Source organism: Pseudorca crassidens, chromosome 4, assembly GCF_039906515.1.
Source record: "Pseudorca crassidens isolate mPseCra1 chromosome 4, mPseCra1.hap1, whole genome shotgun sequence".
Lineage (NCBI taxonomy): Eukaryota > Metazoa > Chordata > Mammalia > Artiodactyla > Delphinidae > Pseudorca > Pseudorca crassidens.
Window position 1 is genome coordinate 19,115,154 of NC_090299.1, and position 21,163 is coordinate 19,136,316.

The window sequence follows — 21,163 nt, forward strand, 5'->3', positions numbered from 1 at the left end:
CTGCCCTGGCTTTTTTTTTTTTTTTAAACCTCTTTATTGGAGTATAATTGCTTTACAATGGTGTGTTAGTTTCTGCTTTATAACACAGTTAATCAGCTATACATATACATATATCCCCATATCTCCTCCCTCTTGCGTCTCCCTCCCACCCTCCCTATCCCACCCCTCTAGGTGGTCACAAAACAGAGTTGATCTCCCTGTGCTATGCAGCTGCTTCCCACTAGCTATCTATTTTACACTGGGTAGTGTATATTAGTCCATGCCACTTTCTCACTTTGTTCACCCTGTTTTTTTTTATATCTGGTGACCCAGTTTTTGTGGCTGCCACCCAGGGGATACCCCTTGATCACCTGTCTCTAGAGACCAGGGGCCTGTATTTCTGTGTCTTACAGGACTGTAACAATCAGAGAGAGTTCTTGGAAGTCTATCACTCCCAGGGCACTGCACATGTAGCCGACTGAAGCACACCCCCAGTCTTTCTGAGAAAGAGGTCTATTTCCTTGTCCATGAGCTTTAGTCTGAGGGTCAGGCTTCTGGTTTGACACACTTATAGGGACCTATAGAGGTGCTCTCAGAGAACGCCAGTGGATGCAATCTTCGTGCTCTCCCTCTACCTCACTTCAGCTCACTGGTATCTTATAGAAAGGAGCTTATAGCCTTCTCTGACGTTCTGGTTTTGTAACTGCTGCCCTGGACTGCCTGGTTCTGGTGGCCAGGGGGGCTTGCATTCCTGGGTACCACAGGACTGTAACACTGGAGAGACAGTTCTTGGCAGCCTCCCCCTCAGGGCACTACACAGATAGCAGACTGAAATACACACCCAGACTTTCTGTGAAAGAGGGACTTGCTAATCGTGGACCTTTGGCCTTAGGGGCAGGCTTCAAGTCTGGCACACATCTAGAGGATACGAAGGTGCTCTCAGGGAACACAGGCCCGGAAAAATCTTTGCACTCTCCCTCTGCCTTGCCACCGTTCAACGGTACCTCCCAGAAAGAAGCTTATACACTTGTCTAAAGCCCTGATTTTTGTGAATGCTACCCAGGGGATACCTCCAGATTGTCTGGCTCAGGGGGACCAGTGGGGCTTATCCTTGTGGTCCCATAGGACTATATATATTTGCATACTTTAACAGCTGCTGCCTGAGGGTCTGGCTTCCAATCAACCTAGATTCTAGATGCTGAATTCTTCCCGTTTGGGACACTAACTGGTCTTGGCACACCCTCAACTACTGGGAGCTATTAAAAATAAAATATGCTACTTGGACAATCAAGATCAAAACTCTTAACAAACATAACATATTAATATATGTAGAACAATTTAAACTACAACTCTCAAAATAATTCATTTAAAGATTTTAAATGGTAATACCAATCTTCCAGGAGTAGTATACCTTTTTAACCTCTACCATCATGTAACAATAAAAACTATAGCTTCTAAAAGAATAATCCAGATTTAAAATATCACAAAGAAAGGGAATTCAGGCTCAGCAGACTTTTTAACAACAGAAACATGTATGTTATTTCCAGGAACAAATAATGTTTTGGTAGTCAGGATGCTCCTTTGATACTACTAAAACTATTACACTAAACAAAAATACTTTTGCCATCTATTATAACACAAGAAGTGACAGAGTAGAAAGTTGTATTTTAACTCAACTTAATTTATAGTATGGTACCAGGATCAAAAGATTTCTAAAGAGGAAATTCGCATGCTTCCTGTTTACTTAACAATATTCTTTCTCCTTTCTCACATCAAAGAAAAGTTATCTTTATCTTGGAACCATCAATTTCAGCTCATTCTCAAAGAAAATAAACTTGCATTTGAAAGTCACAGTGATCCTTCATTAACTGTTATTATGAAGCTTGACAACACTCATATCCACTCCGCAACCAACAATATTTTTAAAGTATCTGTACCTATTTCATGTACATATTATCCTTAAATTATTTTTCACAAGTTTCATCTAAGCCTTCCTTAAAATAATGCTCAGTCATGTCACCACCTCATGTGCAAAATGAAATATTATCTAAAAATACCTCCCAACTAAAAAATTGTAAGTTCCTATAACAGATATAATTAAATGGCTATTCTACCTCAATAGGCAATGACTTAACACATGATCAACACCACCACATTTTTTATTAAAAAGTTTGGAATACTGCTTTCTAACCTTTTTCATACATGGCACAGATAAGAAACTGGCATTACTGGACATGGGGGCAAATAACAGCTGCCTAAGGACACAGTTGACTGTCCAGGCTTCAGCTGTCTCCGGGCCTGGGCTCAACTCCTTTCACAAGTACACCCAAATCACAACTATTTACACAACAACCATCAGTGAAAAAGACTGGAACCTACCAGAAAAGATGTTCTACAACTTAAGATGTAAAGAAGAAACCACAACAAGATGGGTAGGAGGGGCAGATTCACGATATAGTCAGGTCACATGCCTGGGTGGGCAACCACTGTGGCAGAGGTTCTCCCACATGTGTGAGAGGTCCAAGCCCCATGTCAAACACCCCAACCCAGGAGTCCTGCACCAGGAAGATGAGTCCCCAAAGTACTTGGCTTTGAAAGGCAGTGGGACTTAATTTCAGGAGTCCCAGAGGACTGAGGGAAATAGAGATCTCACTTAAGGAGCACACACAAAATCTCACACACTCCAGGACCCAGGACAAAAGCAGTAATTTGATAGGAGCCTGGGTAAGACCTACCTGCTGCTCTTGGAGAGTCTCCTGAAGATGCAGGAGGCAAGTATGGCTCACCCTGGTGACACAGATGCTAGCAGCAGCCATGCTTGGGAGCGCCTTCTACCAAGTGACACTGGTGCTGGTGGGTGCCACTGTGGAATCATCCCTCTAGCTTATCAGCCCCAGGACCCAGCCCTGCCCTGGCCCAACAGCTGGTAGGTGCCAGTGCTGGAATGCTCTAGGCCAAGCAGCTAAGTGGGCAGGGACACACCCTACCCATCACCATATAGGCTGCCTTAAGACCCACTGAGTCAACAGTTGCGTCTGGTCACAGCCCTGCACAGCAGAGGGCCCAGGAACCAGCTCCATCTACCAGTGGGCAAGCACCAGCCCCAGAATCCCCTGGGCCCTGGCCATGCCCCCAGGAAGTCAGCTCTAGCCTCTGGATTAGTCTCACCTACCACGGGGTAAACACCAGATGCAAGAAAACCACAATCCTACAGCCTGTGGACCCAGCCTGCCATCAGCAGGCCAGATCCTGTCATGGGACCAGCTGGGCAACAGCCTTACCCATTAGTAGGCCAGCACAAGCTTCAGGACACCCCAGACCCCTTACCAAACTGTGTCAGGAACCAGTCTCCCCCAACAGCCATCTGACACCAGCACTGGGACCCCTAGGCCCTGCAAGCAGACTCCAGGTCCTGGCTCTGCCTGCCAGTAGTCTGGCTCTAACCCAAGGACCTGGTTTCACCCACTAGTGGGCAGGCAACAGCCTTAGAGCCTTCTGGACCCTGCCTCTGCCCACCAGTAAGGCAGCACTAGTCCTGAGGTTCCCTGTGGCTCTGCAGTCAGCCACCTCCTTGTGACCCAGCCCTACCAACCAGCAGCCGGCAGCCTGTGCACAAGGCAAGACCTGGCAACCAACTGGACTGGGGACCAACAAAGCGTAAAAGACTGCCCACATAGTCAGGCCCTTCACAACAGAAGGACCCTGTAGCCCTCATAAAGGGAACCCCTAGAGATATAGTTCGGATGATGAGAGGGGAGTGTGTTGCTGGGATGCATAGGATGCCTCATACAAAGGGAACTTCTCCAAAGTCAGAAAACATAACTAATCTACCAGATACATAAAAATACAAATAGCAACTTAGGCAAACTGAGGTGACAGAGGACCATGTCCCAGATGAAGGAACAAGGTAAAACCCCAGAAGAAGAACTAAGTGAAGTGGAGTTAGGTAACCTACCCGAAAAAGAGTTGAGGGTAGGGATCATAAAGATGATCAAACAACTTGGGAGAAGAATGGACGCATAGAGCGAGAAGTTCGAAGTTTTTAAAAAAGAGTTAGAAAATATAAAGAACCACCAAAAAGAGAAGAAAAATACAATAACTGAAATGAAAAATACATCAGAAGACTAAATGATACAGAGGAATGGATCAGTGAGCCAGAAGACAGAGTAGTTAAAAATCACTGATACTGAATAGAAAAAAGAAAAAAGGCTGAAAATAAGGACAGCTTAAGAGACCTCTGGGACATCATCAAGCATACTAATATTTGCATTATAGGGGGTCCCAAAAGAAGAAGAGAGTGAATGAAGCTGAGAATATACTTAAAGACATAATAGCTAAAAACTTCCCTAATCTGGGAAAGGAAACAGACATCCAAGTCCATAAAGCACAGAGAATCCCACACAGGATTAACCCAAAGAGGAAGACACCAAGACACACTGTAATTAAAATAGCAAAAATTAAAGATAAAGAGAGAATATTAAAAGCAGCAAGGGAAACCAACAAATAACATATAAGGGAACTCCGATAAGGCTATCAGTTGACTTTTTAGCGGAAACTCTGAAAGCTAGAAGGGAGTGGCACAATATATTTAAAGTGATAAAAGGAAAGAACCTACAACCAAAAATACTCTACCTGGCAAGGCTCTCACTCAGATATGATGGGCAGATCAAAAGTTTTACAGGGCTTCCCTGGTGGCACAGTGGTTGAGAGTCTGCCTGCCGATGCAGGGGACACAGGTTTGTGTCCCGGTCCGGGAAGATCCCACATGCCGTGGAGTGGCTAGGCCCGTGAGCCATGGCCGCTGAGCCTGCGCGTCCGGAGCCTGTGCTCCGCAAAGGGAGAGGCTACAACAGTGAGAGGCCCGCATACCGCAAAAAAGAAAAAAAAAAAAGTTTTACAGATAAGAAAAAGGTAGAAGAATTCAGTACCACCAAACCAGCTTCACAAAAATTGTTAAAGGAACTTCTTTAAGAATGTTCCTGGAAACAGGAACATTAAGAAATGAAAACGCTCATCAGTTAAGGGAAACATACAGTAAACGTAAGAAATGATCCACACACAAAGCTAGCAGACAGGTTAAAAGTAGTAGTAAAATCATCTATATCCACAATAAGCAGTTAATGGATACACAAAACAATTAGATGTAAAATATGATATAAAAGGCAGTAATCATGATGGGAGGTGAGAACAAATGCAAAGTTATTAATATGCATTTGAAATTAAGAGACCAGCAACTTAACTTTGTTATAAAGCAGAAACTAACACACCATTGTAAAGCAATTATACTCCAATAAAGATGTTAAAAAGAAGAGACCAGCAACTTAAACCCATCATGTATATATATAGATTGCTATATAAAAACTGCATGATAATCACAAACCAAAAATCTGTAATAGATACACATGCAAGAAAAGAAAAAGGAATTCAAATGTAACACTAAAGATAGTCATCAAATCACGAGAGAGCAAAAGAAATAACAGCAATAACCAATAACAGCAACAAAATGAGACTGTGGGAAACTTTGCAAACAAAGAACCCAGTTTTTTCAAGAACTAAATTAAAAGAAAAAAATGAGAGGGCATCTATAGATTGAGATACTTAACAAAAATTTGAATTTCAATACATGGATGTAATTTTGATCTTGATTCCAACAATATATACAACATTTATGAGATGAGAGAATTACTATTAATTCTTATGGTATACTAATTGAATTGTGGTTATACACACACAGGTGTGTGTGTGTGTGTGTGTGTGTGTGCGTGCGTGCGTGTGTGTACTAAAGAGTCCTCATATTTTACAGATACATATCAAAGTATTTCCAGATGAAATAACATGTCTGATATTTGCTCTAACATAATCTACTTTAGGGAGGTATATATGAAACAAGATTGTTTTAATAATCATGCCATGATTTATAATACATGTGTGATGGGTACTACTCTCTCTACTTCTGTATGTCTGAAAATTTCCATAAAAAGTAAACAAAGAAAATGTTGTGAAATGCTGTTTTACTGTAGGTCACTTCCCTACACAAAATCTTTCAAGGACTCCCTTCTGCCTACCAAACTGAGAACATCTGCTAGACTCATTTCTCAAATCTTCCATCCAGTGTTCTATGTTGGCCTCAAACACTGTAACATTTCCCCTCTAATCTTTGCTTCATAATTTCCAAGTGGAATGCATTCTCTCTCTCATTTCAACCTTCTAAATTTTACCCATCTTTCAGTGCTTGCTTCAGGTAACATAACATAACGTTGGAGCTAAAAGGGGACTTTAAACTAGTTTCATGGGTTTTTGAACAACTTTAGAAGTAGAGGTTTAGAAGTCTAAATTTAGAAGTTTGCTTTTCCCAACAGAACTTTAAAAATAAATGGAACTTTGAATAAAATGTTTTTCCTGTATTGAAAAATAGCTTACCCCTAAACCTTCTATATAAAAGTATTTCATAATTATCTAACTTTCTTATAAAAATCTTTGAAAAATATCTGCCACTAATAACGTATTTATCATGCTTACAAATATTGTGCTCAGCATGCTTACAAATTAAACATTACATATGATTTATATTAAAAAGTTTGCTTTTCTTAAAGCAAAATATTTTGTACAACCCCAATATATTATATATAGAAGAGATAATAAGCATTTCTACTTTTGATGAAGGGCAGCCTGAAGTCCTTTCTATTAAGCTTCCAACACTGAACAAAGAATAACAACCACAAGTACCAATTTCATCCTTGCAAAGATAAAAAATTGAGCTAAGAGAAATTAAATAATTTACAATTGTCAAGAGTCATAACAGCCAATGTTGGGTTTCACATCTATATCCTGCCCCTTCTGCTAAATGACTGCCTTCTACTAAATGCCATCTCCTTTACCCTTTATATAGCTTATCCCTCTCTAGAATATAATCTTTCTCTAAATCACAACACCATATGTAAGTTAAGTAGACATAATACATACACAGAGACACTCAGTGACCACTTGTTGAATAAATAAGTGGCACTTACTAGATTCTGTCTATAAAACAGCTGGGTATATTTGTTTTATCTTACCCTTAAAATTAAAAATTTCTTGAGGAAATAAATTGTCTAACATATGACCTTTCACTAGTTAGGTAAAACTTTCAGAAGCAAATATTAACCACTTGGTGCTTTTCCTTATTTTGTGTCAATCAAAAGCAGAATACCCACAAATGTGAAGAGCCAAGAGAAGATGAAAGGTGTTGTATTTTTAGAGGCAATTTACTATCAAACAGAGGTAAAGTAATAGACATAAAGGCTGGAAATTAGCTGTAGATGGAAATCAACCCAGATAAGAGACTAAAATGATTTTAGAAGGAAATGCCAATTTAGAGAAATAAGCACTAGATATCATCTAATTGATGGAAATGGAACTTATTAATAACAGTATATTTATGTTGATCCACATGAAACTGCCCATATTTGACCATTTTTGACCTACTTCCCCCCCATAAAAATGGCAATTTCACATGGTTCAACCTACTGATAAGTATAAAATCTAGTCTACTGAAAGACATGTAAGTATGTCTTTCCAGAATGACTTCAGTGTTCATCAGCTAAACTCTACCATACTTTTAGAACAGACAAAAAACAAATCCAAAAACCAAAACCACAAAAACCCTACATTAACCTTATCAGAGATTATAATAGTTCATATGGGTTGGAGTTGGAGTGAGACAAATTTAATAAAGATCCAAGCTAAAAGGAACAAAGTCTGAGAGCCAATGCTTAATTCATCTGTGATTTAAACTAAGGAAGAGATTGAAGAGGCTAAAGTATGGAACAAACTCCCAACTTCAATAAAGATATATATCCTAACCCAAGAGTAACTAAACTTTCTCTTTCATCTAACTGTATAAACAAAGACAAATATAAAGCTAAATAATCTTTTATTGATTATTAGAAGTCCCTACTAATCTAAATTATAAAGAATAACATTTGGATGAATCTTACAGAATACCTGAAAATAGGCAATCTTAAAGCATTTACAATAATCCTCTATTAATTAGAATAACTAATGTATCAAATTATTCCCTAACATGGTTAACATTTTTCTGCATTTACATGTTCAGTTTGCATTCAAGAGCTTCTCTGACATGAGAAATGATGTTTTAGTTACTGTTTCTTACTATGGTTATTGGCAAATATTAGACATTCAAATGTCTGTTGATTTAATCAACCAATGAGTAAGAATTATTATTTATATTCTTGAATTCCAATTTTTAATTAAGAAAAAATGAGTGAGATATCAGGACACAATGCTGAATATCTCTGCTGAACAAATAACTTTAAAGCAAAAACTTAAAAGAAAATGAATATTCTTTTAAATTACAAAAGGGTAATGGCTTTATAATGTCTATAAAAATAAATACAAAATAGCTATATAATGAAGCAGGTAATTATTTTTCAAAAACTAAAAAACATTTAAAACCCTAATGTTTCAACATAAATTGACACGAATATTTACAAAATTTCAGCAATCTCTGAACACTGCTGTTGCATGACTCTGATTTTAAAAGCTGAAAACCACCAACATTTAAAAAAAAATTTTAGTAGTCAAAACACATGAAAAAAAATGATTTTTAACATGACAATGGATTAATTCACATACTAAATTGCTCTATACAGGGAGATTTCACAATCCAGGAGCCATAGCCATGCTGCTGTAAGTAGGATTTCAACAAAGTTTTAGCTTCTTGATAGGATCCAGACATATGCTACAGAAAGAAAAAAATATTGAATTATAGAATATAGGCAGAATTAGGCTTATGAAAAGTAAGTAGCCCTAATCTTCTTTCTTTAGTTTGACATTTTAAAAATTAAGAAAGATCTTTTTAATTTCCCATTTTCCTCAGTATTGTTTTTGAAACTAAAAATTTTCCTTCCCAACACTCCTAAAAGACAATTTTTCTTAATTTTTAATTAGAAGAGTAATCATACTCATTACAGAAAACTTGAAAATAGAGAAAACAGAAGTAAATAAAAATCACCTGTGCTGGATCACATGGTAAGTATATGTTTGTCTCCATAACAAACTGCCAAACTGTCTTCCAAAGTGCTTTATACCATTTTAACATTCCAGTCAGCAGTGCGACAGGTTTCTAGTTTCTCCGCAAAAACACACAGTGTAGTCAGTCTTTTGGATTTTAGTAGGTGTGCAGTGGTATCTCATTGTGGTTTGATTTTGCATCTCCCTAATGAGTAATCAGGCTGAGTATCTTTTATATGTGTATTAGCCATTTGTATATATTATTTGCCACTTTGAAAAACTGGGTTGTTTGCCCACTTAATAATGAGTTATAAGAGTTCTTTATCTATTCTAGATCTAAGACCTTTGTCAAGTGTATGATTTGCAAGTATTTTCTTCCATTCTGTGGCTTGTATCTTCATTTTCTTAATCCAAGTTTTAAATTCTGGAGTCCATCAATTTTTTCTTTTATGGATTGTGCTTTTGGTGTCATATCTAAGAAAAATTTGCCTAAGCTAGGAAGACAAATGTTTCCTCACATTTTCTTTGGAAGTTTTTATAGTTTTTACCTCTTTTAGTTCTATGATCCATTTTGAAGTTTTTGTATGACTGATATAAGTCTAAGTTAATTTTCTGGCTTGCCCACAGATACCCAACTGTTCCAGCACCATTTGTTGAAAAGATTTTTCTTTCTCCCATTAAATTACTTTGTACCTTTGTACAAAATCAATTGATCGTAAGTGTGTGGGTGTATTTCTGGTCTCTTATTCTGTTCCATTGATCTATATGTCTATCATTACATCAATACATTGTCTTGATTACTGTGGCTTTATGGTAAGTTGTTGAAACTAGGTAGGGTACTCTACCAATTTTGTTCTTTTAAAAAATTGTTTTGGTTCTTCTATGTCCTTTGGATTTTACGTAACAATTTTAGAAACAGCTTGTCAATTTCTACACAAAAGCTTACTGGGATTTTGATAGAACTTGCACTGAATCCATAGATTATTTAGGAGAGAAGTGACATTCTAAAAACACTGAGTTTTCCAATCTATTAATTGGTACATCTCTCCACTTACTTAGGTCTTTTTAAATTTCTCTCAGCAATGTTTCATCATTTTTGGTGTACAGGTCTTACCTTCTTTTATTAAATTTATTCCTAAGTTTATTTTTATGCTCCTGTGGATGAAATTTTTTTCTCAAGTGTAATTCTGGGGTGTTCAGTCCTAGTATATAAATATACAATTTATTTTTCTATATTGTTCTTACACTGTGTGCTAAATTCACATATAATACAGTTGTTTTTGGTAGATTCCAGAGGATATTTTACATACAATATCATTTAGAAATAAGGACAGTTTTTCTACTTCCTTTCCAGTCTGGATGCCTTTTATTCCTTTTCCTTGCCTTGCTGCTCTACCTAGGACCTACAGATCATGCTGACTAGAAGTGGTGAGAGCAATCTTTGGGGGAAGGGGAAACAGTATTCAGCTTTTCAGCATTGTCAGGTAAACTGTAGTTTTTCAGTGATGCCCTTTACCTGGTTGAGGAAGTTCACTTCTATTTCTTATTTATTCAGTGTTTTTATTGTGAATAGGTGTTGGATTTTGTCAAATGCATTATGTACATCTACTGAGATAAGTATGTGGGTTTTGAACTTGAATATATTCACATAATACATCAAATGATTTTCTGATGTTAAATCACCCTTGCATCCTGGAATAAACCTCCTTGGTCATGGTGTATAATCCTTTTTATATGTTGCTGGATTTGGTTTGTAAATATCTTATGAATAATTTTTGCATTTATGTTCCTAAGAGATACTGATTTGTAGTTTTCACTTCCTGTGATGTTTCTGACCACTTTTGGTATCAGGGTTATTATACTGGCCTCATAAAATGAGTTGGGAAGCATTCTCTCCTCCTTTATTTTATTAAACAGTTTTTGTAGGATTTATGTTAATTTTTGCTGTTATGTTTGGTAGAATTCACCAGCGAACCTATAACTGCACTTGTGCTTTTCTTTAAGAATTTTAACTAATAATTCAATTTTTTTTTTACTTTAGTTCAATTCAGATGTTCTGTTTAGTCAAGTTTTGTAATTTGTCTTTCTAGGAATGCATCCGTTTCATTTAACTTGTCTAATTTGTTGACAAAAGGTTGTTTATAGTATTTCCTTATAATTATTTTAGCTTTGGAGTCTTCAGTGATGACTCTTCTTTCATCAAGATTTTGATCACTTGCGTTGTCTCTTATTTCTCAGTTATTTCTTAGTTCTTTAGTCTAGCTAAAGTATTATGAATTTTTTTGATTTTTTTCAATGAACCAGCTTTTGATTTCATTGATTTTTCTATTGATTTTCCTGTCTTTTATCTCATTAATTTCCAACCCATCCTATATTATTCTCTCATTTTTTGTTTTAAATTTGCTCTTCTAACTTCTTGAGGTGGAAGGTTAAATAACTGATTTTATGGTTCTCTTCCTTTCTAATATAAGCATTTAAAGCTATGCATTTCTAAGCACTTCTTTGATTATATTCTCTAAATTTTAATATGCTGTATTTTCATTTTCATTCAATTTGAGATATTTCTTAATTTCCTTTGTATTTCTTCTTTGACTTGTGGATTAGAAGTTGTTTAATTTCCAAATGTATAATTATTTCTAGATTTCATTCTGTTGTTTTCTAATTTAATTCCATAGTAGTTAGAACATACTTTGTATGATTTTAATCCTTTAAACTTATTGAGACTTGCTTTATGGCCTATATGGCCTATAGTGGAGAATGCCTCATGTGTATTTGAAAAGAATGTATATTCTGCTGTTGTGTATAGTGTTTAGTCTGGTTGGTTTGTAGTGTTATTCAAGCCTTCTATATTCTTACTGATTTTCTGTCTAGTTGAACTATCAATTACTGAGGGAGGAACATTAAAACCTCCAACTATAATTGTAGAATTCTCCATTTCACCTTTAAATGCTGTCATTTTTTGCTTATGTATTTTGGGGTTCTGCTGTTATACCCATATACTTATATAATTGTTGTATGTTCCTAATGTATTAACCGTTTACCACTATAACACGTTACCCTTTGTCTCCAGTAATATTGCTCATCTTGATGTGTACTTGTTTGATTTTAATGTAAACACTCCAGCTCTCTTACTGCTATTGTTTGCCTGGTATGTCTTTTTTTTCATCCTTTTACTTTCAATCTATTTGTGTCTTTGAATTTAATGTGTCTCTTACAGATAGTATACAGTTGGATCTTGCTTTTTAGCCCAATCTGAAAAATCTCTGTCTTTTTTCTGGAGCATTTAGAATATTCAAATTTAATGTAATTATTGATATAGTGGATTTATGTCTGCCATTTCACTTTATTTTCCAAGTCCTGCGTCCTTTATTTCTCTGCTTGTTTATTGCCTTCTAGCCCTTTTAAAAATGCATTCTTAGTACACCATTTTAATTCCTCTGTTGATGCTTTAGCTGTAGTTTTCCAGCTGTTCTCTTCATGGCTACTTTAGGAATTACAATATGCCTCTTTCTCTTACCATAGTCTGCTTCAGATTCATACTGACTTAATCCTGCTAATATATAGCAACTTTGTTCCAATATTGATCCACTTCTTTCTCTGTCCTTTATTATTGCCATTTATACTCCACTTACATACATTATAAAATTCAATAATACAGTGCTAAAATAATTTTAAACAACTTTGGTTTTTTAAAGAAAATAAGAAAAAAATATACACATCTTTTATATCTACCCACATAATTACTGTTTATAGTATTCTTTATTCCTTCCTGTAGACTTGTTATCATCTGGTATAATTTCTTCTAAGCCTCAAGGACTTCCTTTGGAATTCCTTCTAGAGAAGTTCTGCTAACAACAAATTTTCTTAATTTTTGTCTACCTGGCAATGTTTTTATTTTGCTTTTGTTTTTAAAGGAATCCTGACCCATTAGCAGTCACTCCTCATTCTCTCCTCCCCACAGCCCCTGGAAATCAGTAATCTACTTTCTGTTTCTATGAATTTGCCTATTATAGACATTTCATATAAATGGAATCATACATGCAACCTTTTGTGGCTGGCTTTTTTCACTTAACATTTTCAAGGTTGACCCACACTGTAGAATGTATCAGTACTTCAGAGTTCCTTTTATGGATGAATGGTAGTCCATAGTATGGACATGCCACATTTTGTTTATCCATTCATCCGTGGATGAACATTTGGATTGTTTCTACCTTTTCTGTATTATGAATACTGTTACAGACATTTATGTATAAGTTTTGGTGTGGATAAGTGTTTTCAATTTTTTTATGCATATACCTAGGAGTGAAATTCCTGGGTTACATGATAACTCATATTTAACTTTTTGAGGAACTGTTAAATTGTTTTCCAAAGTAGATGTACCATTTTATATTCCTATCAGCAATGCATGATAGTTCCAATTTCTTCACATTCTTGACACTTGTTAATGTCACTCTTTATTACAGCTATGTCCTAATGTGTGTAAAGCAGTATATCACTGTGGTCTTCATTCGCATTTTCCTAATGACTATGTTGAACATCATATGCTTATTGGCCATTTTAAAATTTTCTTTGTAGAAATGTCTGTTCAAATCCTTTGCTCATTCAAAAAATTTGGTCATCTGTCTTTTTATTATTGAGTTGCAAAAGTTTTTTGTGTATTCTGGATACAAGTCCCTTATTAAATATATGATTTGCAAATTTCCTAATGATAATTTTTGAAATGCAAAAGTTTTACTTTTAATGAAGTTTAAAATACTATTTTTTTCCTCTTTTGGATTGTGTTTTTGTTATCAGATCTAAGAAGCCTTTTTTCTTACTTAGGAATACAAATATTTTCTCCTATGTTTTTCTCTGAGTTTTATAGTTTTAGCTCTTACGTAGGTCTATCCATTTTGAGTTCATTTTTGTATATAGTATGAGGTAGAAGTCCAAGTTCATTCTCTTCCATGGGGATATTCAGTTATCCTAGGACTACTTACTGAAAAGACTATTTTTTCCCACTGAATGATCTTGGCACTCTTGTTAAAAATCACTTGACCATAATAATTGCCAGGGTTTATTTCTGGAATGTCAATTATATTCCATTGATCTATATGTTTATACTAATACCAGTATTATACTATCTTGATTATTATGGCTTTGTAGTATGCTTTGAAATCAAGAAGTGTGAATCCTCCAACTTTGTTCTTTTCCAAGATTGCTTTGGCTCTTCTGGGTTTGCTTCCATTACTGCTAATGAGAAATCAGCCTTAAATGTATTGGTCTATGGTTGATAACTATTTTCTCTCTTGCTGCTTTCAAGATTTTCTCTGTCTCGGTCTTAAGCAGTTTGACTATGATGTATCTAGGTATGAATCTTTATATCTTTCTTTCTTGGGGTTTCTTGAGCTTCTTGGATCTGTTAATATTCTTCCTCAAATATGGGGTTATTTTTAGTAATTTCTTCAAGTGTTTTTCCTGATCCCTTTTCTCTCTCCTTTTCTTCTAGGACTCCTAGCATTGGGTTGGTCAAAAGGTTCATTTGGTTTTTTTCCGTAAGATGGCTCTAGTATCACTTAGTTGTCTTCAACTTCATTCAAAACAATTTTGTTAGATTGTATGTGACAGCTGTCATATCATCATGCATTTAAAAAAAGACTTATCAAAATTGGTGAATTTTTGTGTAGCCATTTTAATACTGAAGATGGAAGAAAAAAGCAACATTTTCAGCATATTATGCTTTATTATTTCAAGAAAGGTAAAACGCAGCTGAAATGCACAAAAAGATTTGTGCAGTGTACGGAGAAGGTCCTGTGACTGATCAAACGTGTCAAAAGTGGTTTTTGAAGTGTGGTGCTGGAGATTTCTCGCTGGAGGATGCTCCACGGTCAGGTAGTCCAGTTGAAGTTGACAGCAATCAAATCAAGACATTCACTGAGAACAATCAAAGTTATACCATGTGGGAGACAGTCAACATACTCAAAATATCCAAATCAAGTGCTGAAAATCATTTGCACCAGCTTGGTTATGTTAATCACTTTGATATTTGGGCTCCACATAAGTTAAGCCAAAAAAAACCTTCTTGACCGTATTTCCACATGCGATTCTCTATTTAAATGTAATGAAAATATTCCGTTTTTAAAACAAATTGTGATGGGCAATGAAAAGTGGATACTGTACAATAATGTGGAACGGAAGAGATCATGGGGCAAGTGAAATGAACCACCACCAACCACACCAAACGCTGGTCTTCATCCAAAGAAGTTGATGTTGTGTATATGCTGGGATTGGAAGGGAGTCCTCCATTATGAGCTCCTTTCAGAAAACCAAATGATTAATTCCAACAAGTACTGCTCCCAATTAGACCAACTGAAAGCGGCACTAGATGAAAAGCATCCAGAATTAGGCAACAGAAAATGCATAATCTTCCATCAGGATAACGCAAGACAGCATGTTTCTTTGATGACCAGGCAAAAGCTGTTACACCTTGGCTGGGAAGTTCTGATTCATCTGCTATATTTACCAGACATTGTACCTTTGGATTTTCATTTATTTCGCTCTTTACAAAATTCTCTTAATGGAAAAAATTTCAATTCCCTGGAAGACTGTAAAAGGTACACAGAGCAGTTCTCTACTCGAAAAGAAAGTTTTGGGAAGATGGAATTATGAAGTTGCCCGAAAAATGGCAGAAGGTAGTGGAACAAAAGGGTGAATATGTTGTTCAATCAAGTTCTTGGTGAAAATGAAAAATGTGTCTTTTATTTTTACTTAAAAAACGGAGGCAACCCAACATAAGTTGGTACACTTAATACTGTTCCACAAATCTTTGAAGTTCTGTTCATTTTTCTTTAACCTGTTTCATTCTGTCCTTTAAAATAATTTCTTTTGATCTATCTTCAAAGTCCACTGATATTTTTCCTGCAATCTCAAATGTACTGTTGGACCCATCTAGAGAATTATATTCATTTCAGTTATTATATATTGTTTCAATCCTAGAATATTCATTTGGGGTTTTTCTTTTTGTAGTTTCTATTTCTCTACTGAGATTACCTACTTACTGAAACATTGTTGTATTTTCCTTTAATTACTTGAACATATTTATAATAGCTGCTTTGAAACCTTTGCTATATTCAATATTGGGATCCACTCAGAACCAGTTTCTATTGAATGTTATTTTTCCTGAGTATAGGTTTTACTTTCCTGTTTTTTACATATCCCATAATTTTTGGTTGAAACAGACTTTTTAGATAATATATTGTAGCAACTCTGGATTCTGTTTTATTTTTTTTAAGTTTGCTGCAATTGTGAGATCTGTTTTCCCCATGGTGTGTACTGTCTCTTTCCAGTTTTGTTATGTTTTAGCCTGGCTTCCTAGGGGTTACCCTGTATCTGCAAAGCTTAGTGATAAACAAATAGCTTAGTGATAAGGAAAAGATTTCAGCAGACATTATGCTCAAACACCTTAAACCTAAAAGGCTTCTACCTTTTTCTGATCAATTCATTTGGGGAGGGGTGGGTGGTACAGTGTATTTAATGTTGCAGGCAGTTCTATTTCACACTTTCACTCTTTACTAGGTTCTCTTGAGTCTGCATTGCACATGAGTGTAATTTCTCAGTCAGCCAAGGATATATAGAGAATTTCTCTCAACCCTTCCATGGCTCTTTCACTTCCAAGATCTACCTGTTAAGTTACTAACTGGTATACCACTTGCCCCAAGGACTGCAACCTTGGGCCAGCGAAGTTACTGATTTTCTCCATTATTTTCCTCTACCAGGTTTGGCACATTTAGTTGAAAAAGTCACAAATTTTCACCCTCTGCCACAAATCAAGTTCATCCCCTCTAGCAGAAAATCTACTTTTGGTGGCATTCTCAATCTGATAAAACTACAGTTCTTGCCGTTCAGACTAGCAGAGAGGAAGGAGAGAGAACAGGAACAGCTTTGGGCAAAGGTGCCACAAATTCCTGCTGTTCTTACCCAAAGTTCTAAGAGTTTTACAAGAGTATACACTTTTCATTGTGTTTTCTGCCTTTAGTTAATTTCCAGAGTTGTGAGAAGGGGTTTTTTCCCCTGATAATTTTGTCCAGTTTTATATTTTTTTACAGAGATGACTTGCAACCTCTTTATGCCCAAACCCGAAATTGTCTAGGTAAGCTTTTATACTTAAAAATGTTTGTATATACAAACAAACCTACAGTTAATATTAATTGCTTTACAGGATGGAATTATACAGTTTGAGTATTAAGATATTGGTGAAATTAAGAGACTTTCACATAATACTATATTACTGAAACTGAAATTAGGTTATTAAAAACAATTTGTATTTAATAATTTGATAACATGGATATAACATATTATGAAATGGCTCAGGTCTTAGTATGTTGAATGAAAAAATCAGATTAACAAGCATATATAATATAAGCTTAATATTTTAAAATATATGCATACACAAAAATATAAATACATGATAAGAAATTGAAATAACATGCTTACATTACAAGATTAGAGTATTATATTTGAGTAGTAGGTGGATTTACAAGTAATATTTTCCTTCTGTACTTAAAAATAAAATTCCAAATTCTCTACTCAACATAAATTATGTTCGTAATACTAAAAAAAAGAATATATATATTTAAAGATAGAAAAAGACTACCTACATCACTTAAGCCCAAATCACAAACTCAAATTAAAGGTGTTTCACAATTTTAAGATAGGCAAATTAATTTATATGAATATACTAATATATCATTTTAGAATACTTAAATACTATCGTTAACATAGCTAATATCATATACATAAGAAATTTTATTACCATTTTGTTCCTCTGGGTATGACAGTAGGTTTTGATCAATATTGTCAAAGTAGGTACACACCATACTGAGGTAGCTACTTTCAGGGGCAACACTTATTTACATATCCAATTTCCAGCATGTTCACTTAAAAATTAATTTTACCACTACATGGTAACCTCTTATTTTCAGGAACTATTTACTCAACTTTTGCTATGTATCATCATCATTATAAAATTACCACATTATTATTGTCTTAAATTTTTATTTCGGTGATTAGCTTCATTCCTTTTAAGACTTACCTTAGCTGCATGATATGTACTAGCTTCAAGTAAATCTTCTTTTTCAGCTTCTTTGGCAAGCAGGTTAAATCGACTTAACATTGCAGCCTTACAAAGCCGACTTGCCATTGACACACCACTTTTAAATGGGGAACTGAAATAGAAAAGAATGAAACATTCACTAATCATTATTCAGTATTTATGTTGGCATTTGTAGGGATTAAAATCAACACAGAATCTACAAATATTTATCTCAATTATGTACAGTGCATATAGTGAAATTTTTTTACATAAAATTATTCTGAATATTTAACTTTCTGAAGCTAATTTCTTTTATGAAATTATAGTTTAAGTTATCAGAGTACTGCATTAAAAATTAAAGCAGAGGATGGATATTTGGAACATTTCTTTTGTTTGAAGCAAAATTAATCTATGGTGATCCAAATTAAAACAGTGGTTCTACCAAGGATTGACTAGAAGAGGGCAAAAAAGTATTTTCTGAAATGAAGAAAATGTCCTGTATTCTGACTGGGGTAATGGTTACACAGGCATGTATATAAATAAATAAATATATAAATATATAAATATATATAAATATAAAAACTCATGAAATTGTACATTTCACTCTTTGTAAATTTTGACTCACTAAAAAAGTAAATTATACACACTCACCTCACCACCCTCCATATATATGTATGTATGCACATATAGATATGTATTTTTCTATGTTTCTAATAGAAGTGGGTCCACAGATCATGAGCTTTCTTGCTATTGTAACTCCTTCCCTTCATTATATCTTCTCATTAGTTGTTCTCCTGATAGATTACAAAAATTGCCAAAATCCTTTATTCCTTCCTGTCTCCATGCTCTTTACAATGTAACTTTTCAGATTCTCCCATCACTAACTATGGCTGATTGCTCCTCCCCATGAATTTGGGCTGGCCTTGTGACTTGTTTTGGTGAATAAAATAGACTATGTGCCAGTTCCAAGCCTGGGCCTCAAGAGGCTTTGTGTTTTCATTCTCTGGGGACCCCTTCTTCTGCCATGTGAGCCTCCTAAGACTGGTCTACTAGAAGGTGAGAGAACACATGGACCAGAGCCCAGCTGTCCCTCTAAGATCAGCCAAGATGCCCTACAGCTGACCTAGAGTGGACCCCAGACACATGGGAGAGCCCGACCAAATCTAGCTCAGTTGACCTAAGGACTTGAACAGCAATAAATGGTTGTTGTTTTAAGCCACTAAATTTTGAGATAGTTTATATGCAGTAATAGTTAACATAAATGCCTATTAATGAAATGTACTAATCTCTATATATTAATTTTCCACCATCATACCTTTTTTTGGTGGTGGATTTTTAGATGATTCTCTTGGGCTTTTCAGGTATAAAATGATACCATATGCAAAAAGTCGTAATTTTACCTCCTCCTTTCCAATATTTTATATCTCTCATTTCTTTCTTTTGTTCAAATGCATTAAATAACATGTTAAATAACAGCAATAACAGTAAACAATCATGTCTTGTTTCAGATGTTAGTAGAAATGACTCTGAGATTTCATCATTAATCATGATGGCACTTTTGGACTAATAAAGATATATTTTACCCTTAACAAAAATATCTATTCCTTTTTTATTGAGTATCTTTATCTAGAGTAGTTGTAGAGCTGTATTACATGTCTTCTTAGAATTTATAAAAATGAATATATGGTGTTTTTCCCTAGATCAATTAATATGACAAATTATATTAATACGAGTTTCTAATTTGGTATTATTTTTATTATTTTATTCTCACATTTCTAGAAAAAATTCCACTTGGTATTATTGTATAAAATATATTATTTTAAGGTTCTGCTTCCTAATATTTTATTTAGCAATTATGCTTGAATATAAAAGTGAGCTTGGTCTGTAACTTTTGTGGTAGGGGGACAGCAATCTTCTATTAGGTTTAAGTATCAATGATACACTTGCTTCATAAAAATATTTGAATGTTTTCTATCTTTTTAGATAGCACTGGAAGTTCCTGCTATTTAAAGGTTTATAAAATTAATCCGAACCACCTCAGAATGGTGTTTTCTTTGAAAAAGAGGTAGGGCGCCTTCTTGGTAACTTTCTCAAGAAAATAATGTTAGATATTTTTCCCTCTTCTGTACCAATTTCAGAAAAATATTTTCCTAGAAATATATGCATTGCACCCAGATTTTCAAATATATTTGCATGGTAGGGCAAAGAAGTTTCTTATGACTTCTTTTAATTTCCTCTGTAATTACTCCTTTATCATTAGTATATATGAGATTAGCTACTGATTTTTTTCACAGAATCAGTTTTTTTATGATCATTTCTAACTTCTTCAGTTCTCTAGATCTTTAATTTACATTTCTAGTTTTATGAACTTCTTCATTCTGTTTATTTTCATTATTTGTTGCTATAAGCATCTAAAGAATTGGCTTTTCCATTCATTTTGCTTTAGCTATATATCCTACAAGTTCTGAAATGCAATGCACTATATATCCGTGTTTTCTAAATATTCTAAATATTCTGTGATTTCATTTTATATTTCCTCTTTGAGCCAAAAGTTGGAGAACTTCTTTTTCCCAATGAAAGTGGTTTCTAAATATTCTGATTTTGTTATTTACAGTTTGATTGCATCACAATCAGAGAACACTGCCTACATCACTTTTACTTCTTAGAATTTCAGATTTTTTTTGTGGCCTAACATATGGTCAATTTTTGTTAATGTTCTGCAGGTTCTTGAAAAGCAGGTATATTTTATATTTTATGGTACAGAGTTTTAAAGAAATTAATCAAATCTACCTTATTGTTATTTAAGACTGTTATATTCTTGCTTACTGTTTTGTTTACTCAATCTACTAGGAACTGAAAGAGGTGAATTATTGCCTCAACTAATAGTGTATTCTATTTATCCTTTTATTTTCTGTAATTTCTGCTTTATGAAGGTTGATACTATGTTATTTGCTGCAGTTACTCAGAACTGTTCTTCTTCGTGGATTATATTGCTAAAGTGTCCTTTGCCTTATGTAATGCTTTGGGGATGAATAATCAGATCATATCTGCTTTCTTTGCAATCACCTGGCAAGCACTTAGCCATAATAAATGAGTTAAGCT

General features: G+C 34.8%; 1 protein-coding gene across 2 annotated transcripts in view; it reads right to left on the reverse strand.

Annotated features, from left to right (window-relative positions):
- Positions 1-8,605: 8,605 nt before the first annotated feature.
- Positions 8,606-21,163, reverse strand: part of ADAD1 (adenosine deaminase domain containing 1) — a 44,991-nt gene continuing 32,433 nt past the window's right edge. For both annotated transcript variants that reach the window (XM_067734666.1, XM_067734665.1), the window contains exons 10-11: positions 18,062-18,194; positions 8,606-8,719 (exon numbers count right to left, since the gene is read on the reverse strand). In XM_067734666.1, the coding sequence (XP_067590767.1) occupies positions 8,606-8,719; positions 18,062-18,194 (247 nt within the window). The remainder of the gene's footprint in view (positions 8,720-18,061; positions 18,195-21,163) is intronic.